At 46.4% G+C, this 8,024-nt stretch overlaps 1 protein-coding gene across 1 annotated transcript in view; it reads left to right on the top strand.

Annotated features, from left to right (window-relative positions):
• Positions 1-1,992: 1,992 nt before the first annotated feature.
• Positions 1,993-8,024, top strand: part of KDM3B (lysine demethylase 3B) — a 103,045-nt gene continuing 97,013 nt past the window's right edge. Inside the window, exon 1 of the mRNA XM_054036861.1 lies at positions 1,993-2,275. Within this exon, the coding sequence (XP_053892836.1) occupies positions 2,105-2,275 (171 nt within the window). The 5' untranslated portion in view covers positions 1,993-2,104. The remainder of the gene's footprint in view (positions 2,276-8,024) is intronic.

Below are 8,024 nucleotides of genomic sequence, written 5' to 3'. Positions count from 1 at the left end.
TACTGTTTTTCATTTGCCTTCTGATTTGTGAGATTTTAGGGAAAAGCTGCCCACCCCCAATTTCTGTGTGATCATTTCAGGTTTAAAATCCAACATTAATGTATACTCAAAAATGTGACCTCCAGATGGCTGCTGGGGAAAGGGGATTCACTCTCTTCTAATCCCAAACTATCTCTACACACATACACCTTTATTGCACTATGCTGACTCTCTCCTTGCTTTACCAGGTCTCCTGCCCCACTCATATTTTCTCTCCAATGTTTCACCACATTCTCCTCTCCCCCTACCCGCTCTAATATTCCCCTGTGCCTCTCCATCTCCTTTATTGTCATCTCTTTAACAACCCCTACCCCCCACATTCCCTTATGCTGCCTTGATCTCCCTCCTGCCTTGTATGTTCCCTCGCATACACCCCACATTCCCATTTTTACAATTTCTTGACCATGGAACTCTCAAGGAAGTTGGCAGCCAATCTCCAGTTTCATTAGAAGCAATGGGTAGTGATGGCTTCACTTTCCCATATAACATAAAAAGATTAGAGAAAAATGGTGGCCATCTTTACTGACGTCAACCTATAATTTCAAGTCTGTTGAAGTGATGGGGAAAATGAACATTTTGATTAAGGCCAAAAATTGTAAGTATGGATGGTAGAAATCGGCAATCATAATAAACACATCTAAAACTGCAAGACTTGTGATAAAATTGCAACAGTTGGCAACTCCCGGTGTTTGCTGCTGACGGAACTAGCATAAAGAAATGTTTTTCATCTCTTCATATCCCCGGGGACATCACCCATCAATGCAACCACAGTTGTTTTGGTGCCGTAGCCTAGGCCTTGTGTACACTAGAAAGGGTTTGGCAGTAAAACTATACCATACAGCAAATGTTCCTAGTGGAGATGCACCTTAGACTAGCAAGACTTATTTTGCTTACCATAGTTCATAGAACAAAGTATGCAATACCACCAGAACAACTTTTTTGATGATATAACTATGTCTACACTAAGGCTTTTGCCAGCACACTTAGGGTGTGTAAGCTCTGTGCCAGCCAAACACAGACCAGGCCCCAGGTTGCCTGTCAGAACTTTGGGATGAAGGCTGCACTTCCCGGCCCTCACTGCTTTGCCTGACAGAAAACTCTGAACAGTAGGAGCCACCTGAAGCCATGTCCCTCATGGTACATCTTCACTACCTGCCGTATTGGCGGGTAGCAATCGATTTATCCGGGATCGATATATCGTGTCTTGTTAAGACACGATATAGCGATCCTCGAACGTGCTCACCGTTGACTCCGGAACTCCACCAGAGTGAGCGGCGGTAGCGCAGTCGACGGGGGAGCCGCGGCTGTTGATCCCATGCCGTGTGGACCCCAGGTAATTCGATCTTAGATACTTTGACTTCAGCTACACTATTCACGTAGCTGAAGTTGCGTATCTTGGATCGATCCCCCCCCCAGTGTAGACCAGCCCTTAGAGGTGTGAGCCAAGCCTCAGCAGGAGCTTCCATAAGAGTGGCCAGACTGGATCAGGCCAAAGGTCCATCTAGCCCCAGTCTCCTGTCTTCTGGGTCAATGGCAGGTGCCCCAGAAGGAATGAACAGAACAGGACATCCATCAAGTCATCCATCCCCTGTCGCCCATTCCCAACTGCTGGCCAACAGAGGCTGGGACCCCATCCTGGCTAAGAGCCATTGATGGACCTGTCCTCCAGGAATGCATCTAGTTCTTTCCCCACCCCGTGCGCTGCCCAGCTCTGCTCTGTCCCGTGGGTCCGTGCAGCGGCGCGAGGCCAGCCGGGATCAGGGCAGGCTGCGCAAATCGAACGGTCAAAGGCTCAGACGGCCAGTCAGAGGGAAAGGACGCCGCAGTGCACGCCGGGATTTGGAGGGAAGTGAGGCTGGTGAGGTGCATGCCGGGAGCGGATCTGGCTAATGCGGGGCATGCTGGGATCAGAGAAGGAAGGGGGAGCTAGTGCTAGCGCGGTGTATGCCGGGATCGGGGCGGGCCGTGCTCGCACTCAGAGGCCCAGCGCGGGGCGGCCGCTCGCTCGGTGTCTCGGGGCGGCGGCGACCGTTGGGGCGGCTCCGGAGGCTCCTACCCGGCGGGGATGGCGGATGCGGCGGCTTCCCCGGTGGGGAAGCGGCTCCTGCTGCTCCTGACGGCCAGTCCCGGCGAGGGTGAAGCGGTGGGGCTGGAGCCGGGGCCTGCCCTGCCCTCTCGGGCTTGGCGGAGCGGCACCGTGCGGGCCATGAGCGGAGCGGTGCCCCAGGACCTGGCGGTGAGACCCTGCGGGGGAAGCCCGGGGCCTAGACGGGAGGGCTTAGGCGAGCGGGGCGGCGCCGGCCTGGCAGGGGGATCCCGGCGGGGCCTGGTCTCCCGGTCTCTCCCCCCCCCCCCCCCCGGGCCTGTGCGGTGCTGGGGAGCAACGGAACAGTCGGGGCGTTTTGTCCCCCTCCCCCTGCGGGCTGGGGCCGTTCTTCCCGCGGCGCTGGGTGCTGCCTCAGGCTGTTACAACGACCCCCGCCTCACCCATGTAGCTTCGTGCTCCTGCCTCGTTAACGGCCTGGGGTGTTTCACGCAGCGCCTTGTTGGGGCAGTTGCGCCTACCCCGTCCAGTGTTGCTGGGACCATTGCGGTTGTTTCGTGTATCAGCCTCTCTTAGTTTGTTTATAGCTTATGTTTCACTTTCACTGTAGTTAGGCGCTAGCTCAGTTCTGCAGGATTTGGGTCTGGCAGAAATATCTGGGAAGGTTTAACCCAAACTGTTTCGTGTGGATTAGATAAACAGCCTTTTTTTCTAAATCAGCCTTACTTTGTGGTTTTGTACAATGAGGCTCTGCAGAGCTGAAAGGAATTTCATTGCTGCTACTGTTTTCCAAAGATCATATGTAGCCTTAAAAGTCACTTAACATCTTAACTTTGAAATACAATCTGGCCACTTGAAAATAATGTATTGTGTAACCACACTGCATTGACTTAAGACTCTGGCATTGAAGTTCCCCACTCACTCTGTACATATATGTCGCTAGGTTTGAGGAGTCTGACCACAGTGGGATGGGGTGGCTGAATATAGGAGTGATTCCAATGGTTTAGTCATCTCATTTGGGTAAAGAAGTGTCTATTGGGTTGGAGGAGTTTGGCTAATAAGGTACCTGTAAAATCTACAACTGCAATATTTGTGAGAAATTAATTCTGAAATGGAAATGGGAGGTTTCTGATTATCTGCTAGGGTTGGGGGGTGTCTATGGATTTAGGCATTGCAATACTGCGCATCAAGGTCCCTAGAAAATCACAGGAACAATACCTCGATCCACAAAGCTGAGTTAGGCTCTTGGGCATTCTGTACAATTTATGGGAAGAGCTAGGTGTCCAAGAACACAATCCATAAAAACTATCACGCAGGCAGGGAGCCACGTAAGCTAGCCAGTTGGAGGTGCCAAGGAGCAGGGTGTGCGCTAAGCCTTTCCCACCCTTCAGAGATAGGTGCCTAAGTCCAGGTTAAAAAACAACAAGGAGTCTGGTGGCACCTTAAAGACTAACAGATTTATTTGGGCATAAGCTTTCGTGAGTAAAAACCTCACTTCTTCGGATGCATCCTGCATCCAGGCTACCCCCTGATACTTAAGTCCAGGTTGCAGGGAGGCACCTAGCTATTCTTGCTGATCCATGAATGGGAAGGAACCTGCCACATGGAGTCAAGTGGGTTAGGCGCTTAATACTTTTCTTGCAGGAGTGAGTTAAGCATTTGCCTTTCTCCACATATGGGGAGGGAGCTGGTGATGCCAACTATATAACTTTTACCCCAGTGGTTAGAGTACACGCCTGGGATGTGGGAGACCCAAATTCAATTCTTACCCCCCTCTGCCAGAGGGGAAGAAGTGATTTGAACAAGGGTTTCTCTTCTTCCCCTCTGGCATAGAAGGAGGGAATTAAACCTGGGTGACCTAGGCAAGTGTTCTAAGGACTGAGCTGAAAGTATTAAGGTGAGCAACTTCTACCACCATTATCATTTCCTCTGGGCGGCTTTTGAAAGGGACCCAATCTGTTAGGCGTGCTTAGAGGTTGCCTATCAGATCGGGCTCTGTATGCAGGTTAGGCAGCCAAACACCTGTCTTCCTTTGGTTCATGATTTGCTCTGGGACTTAGGTGGGAGATAGGTGTCCAGATGCCTAGAGTAAGGCATTGCGCATGCTCAGAGGCAAAAACTTAGCCATTGAGGTAACTTTTACCCTGAAATTTTAGGCATTGAGTCAGTTTAGGTGCCTATGAAGTTCAGTGTGAGTTTAGTGGACTGCAGTGGAGCCAAAACTGGTACTTAAGTGCCTAAATACCTTTGTGGGTTGCGCCCCTAGTGTCTGGGTGCATAAAACCTTGTTAAATACATGATAGATGTTTTTGCTAGAAAGGTATTCAGGTTTGTTTATTAGCATAGGCAGCATCATTTGGAAGCTTTAGACCCAATCTGGGGAAACAGAATTGTTTCTAATTCTGCAATACCAGAGACTTATTCTGCTTTCAGCAGGAGGAATTCATACACCATACAATACCTTTATGTACTTTCTTTTGTGTGTTGTCTTCTGAAGTTCACCCTAACAGAGTTGAGTGAATTTGTAGGCATGCTTCTCCCAAAAAGTATCTCTAATGTTTGCATTTGACCAATTTTTGTCCACAGGTACTGGGAGCACATTTTGGAAGGCCTTTGGTGAAAACTCAGCCCATAAGGTGAAAAATCAAACCAAAATCTGAGGACACAGTGCTCTACATCATAGCACCTATGTACATCCAACTTTTTCTCCCTTTATTTTTCTTCTTGCCCCCGCCCCTTTGCCAGTGATGTCAGGCTTGATAACCCTTTACTCTCCTCTCATAAGTATTTATCTTCTTCCAAGCTGTCTGTGGAACATCCTTCTTGAACCTGTTCAAGCTACCTCCCTTGCCATAGTCTTTGGTGGCAGGGAATTTCTTCTGTCATATCACCTATAAAAAGTGTGAGGGATGCTAGTATACATTTAGGAACAAAGAATGTAGGCCATACTTGCATTCCGGAGGTTCCGTTCTGGGAAGCTGAGACTCTGAAAAAGATTTGAGGGTCATCGTGGATAATCAGTCCATTTGCTCACACCATCATACTGGGAGTTCATTTTCGTCTAATGTTGACCCTAGGGTGCATAAATAGGGGAATCTCAAATAGGAGTAGAGAGGTTATTTTAACTCTGTGTTTGGTACTGGTGTAACCACTATTGCAATACTGTGTGCAGATCTGGTGCCCACAATTCGAGAAGGATGTTGATAAATTGATGAGGGTTCAGTGGAGAGCCACAAGAATGGTCAGAGAATTAGAAAAGATGTCTTACAGTGATAGACTCAAGGAGCTCAATCTATTTAGATTAAGAAAGATGAAGGGGTGACTTGATTACAGTCTGTAAGTACTTAACCAGAGAACAACTATTTAATAATGGGCTCTTCAGTCTAGCAGAGAAAGGTATATAACACGATCCAAAGGCTGAAAGTTGAACCTAGACAAATTCAGACTGGAAATACAGTGTAAATTTTGAATAGTGAGAGTAATTAACCATTGGAACAATTAACAATGGTCATGGTTTGACAATATTTAAATCAAGATTGGATGTTTTTTGAAGAGTTTTAAGAATTATTTTGTGGAAGTTCTATGGCCTGTGCTATGCAGAAAGTCAGACTAGATGATCACAGTGGTCACTTCTGGCCATAGGATCTATGAAACTTAAATGGTTAGCATCCCTTTTTATTTGCTAATGTGTCCAAGTCTTACTGAGTCCTCCTCCCCCTTTTTGATGCTGACTGCTCGTGTCAGTTTTTGATTGTGCGCCCTTTAGGGTAGATGCATTGTGTGGTGTGGGTGGTGGTGGTTTTTTTTTTTAAGGTTCCAGGCATGTCTGGAAGATAAAAAATAACAAGTGGAATGACCTGATTTTCCCACTTGAATACAGTCATTGGACATCTAGAACAGGTGTGAGACATTTGCATTTCAGAATAAACATAAAGCAAATGCAGAAGACATGATTTTAAGTGAGGTTCTGGGCTGTGTGAGCACTGGGCCCAATATGTTAATATACATGTTCTTTGACTGTTTCAAGTTGCTTTAATTGTAAACTAACTCTTAAGGAAAGATTGCTGTAGTGCATTATCTGCTCTACAGGCACATCTCCCAAAAGCAGGAACCCAGCCTTTGGTGGGAATACTTTTTAAGAGGGGAAGGGTTTCAGGGCTGTTCCCTCTGACCAATTTATGGAAGGATAGTTTTATTATTGTATCTGTCATTGTTCTTCATAGTTTGTGGAGGGCTGAGATTCTAACAGCTTTTTTTTTTCCTGGTCAGGAGGATGTGACCTCTTTAAGTGATGCTGCTCTCAGCTCATCCCAATTAATTTTATACAGGTTTTATACAATATTGCGTTAATGCTTGCATCCCTATTTTAACATCATCTTGGTGCAAGGTTTTACCATTGAGCTTTCCAAATCTCAGAATCACAACATGGGGAAAGATTTTCACCAAGTATCCTGGTTAGCTACTACTATCATGGTGCAGCATCTGGTGGTGTAATTGTGTAACATTTGTTTGATTTTTGTTTTGTTGGGCACCCTGCTTCCCTGCCTGCTAGCAGTCTGGGGGGTAGGAACTTCTGTGAAATCGTAGCCCTTGAGATCAGCCTGCTCAAGAGCTCTGTAGGTGTTGCAGCTCTCATCCTGTTTTCCTTCATCACCAAATCTGGCATGAGTATTTATTCCAGAGCCCCGGATAGCAGCATAATAGGAACTGTCACAACTAGGGACGCTGTCATGGTTGGGTTGTCTACTGTGGTCGTTGGTCGGACATGGTTCTTGAGAAAAGGTTCCATCAATCTCTGTTTTGGAGTTTGGTTTCTCTTGCCCGGGCTTGTGGTGACACAAGAATGAAGCCTGGTCGCGCACACACTAACTTATACATAGTTACAGTTTAAACTCCCTTTCTGTTATAAAGCTAACTTTTTTTCCACTGTCCTCTGACCTTGCTAAAGTTTAACCATTTTTCCTGAAAACTTGTTTGCAGGGTCTTTCTCAAGGATAGTTTTTCTGTGAAGTTTGAGGGAAAATGGACAAGGTGTTTCAGAGATTTGCAGGTTCCCTAAGAGCTCTTCTCACTTACTAACAGCTTCTGTCTCAAACTGCTTGACCTAGAAATTCCAAATGTATTTTTGCTGAGCTGGCCATATTGAGGAATTTATTTCACTTTTTGCTGTTGGAGAGGTCTCTAACTTAGATAAATTGAACAATAAATACTTAGTCCAGGGCATTGGAAGGGCTAGTGCCAAGAGTGCTTAACGATGTCTGGCTGTAAGCAACAGCAGTACATAATAAAAGTTTCTCCAAGTCAATCTGTGGCTCTGGTGGGGTTGTTTAACTCAAATTTAACAGCCCATCAACATGAAAATGTCCATACCAGCTCTCGCACATGAAAATTCATAATGACCATCAGCATTACAAATATTCTTTAAAAAAACAATCCAAGACCTGCTTTTTCAGAGTGTGGGCCACATCTTAATAACAAGATTGTCTTATGGACCTCTTCCTTCTCAGTGGCTGAACAACATGGGGCGCCAGCCCCTAAATGTTATGCTCTTCAACCTCGGCACTCTGTTATTCAGTGGCAGAATATTGCCCTCCAGTATAGGCTCACTCGTCTTGCACAAAAATGATTGACGTACAGCTTAATTCCACCATGTGTATTATTTCAGGCACACTTAAATATACTCCTCTACCATGTATCAGGGGGTAGCTGTGTTAGTCTGTATCTACGAAAACAACAAAGAGTCTGGTGGCACCTTAAAGACTAACAGATTTATTTGGGCATAAGCTTTCATGGGTGAAAACCTCACTTCTTCAGGTGCATAGAGTGAAAGTTAAAGATGCAGGCATTATATACTGACACATGGAGAGCAGGGAGTTACTTAGCAAGTGGAGAACCAGTGTTGACAGGGCTCCTCTACCATGGTTACCGGTTCTCTGTTGCT

The sequence above is a fragment of the Malaclemys terrapin genome, chromosome 8 (genome assembly GCF_027887155.1).
Source record: "Malaclemys terrapin pileata isolate rMalTer1 chromosome 8, rMalTer1.hap1, whole genome shotgun sequence".
NCBI classification, from domain to species: domain Eukaryota; kingdom Metazoa; phylum Chordata; order Testudines; family Emydidae; genus Malaclemys; species Malaclemys terrapin.
The sequence above is the reverse complement of the archived record's forward strand: the minus strand, read 5'-3'. Positions and strand labels throughout refer to the sequence as shown.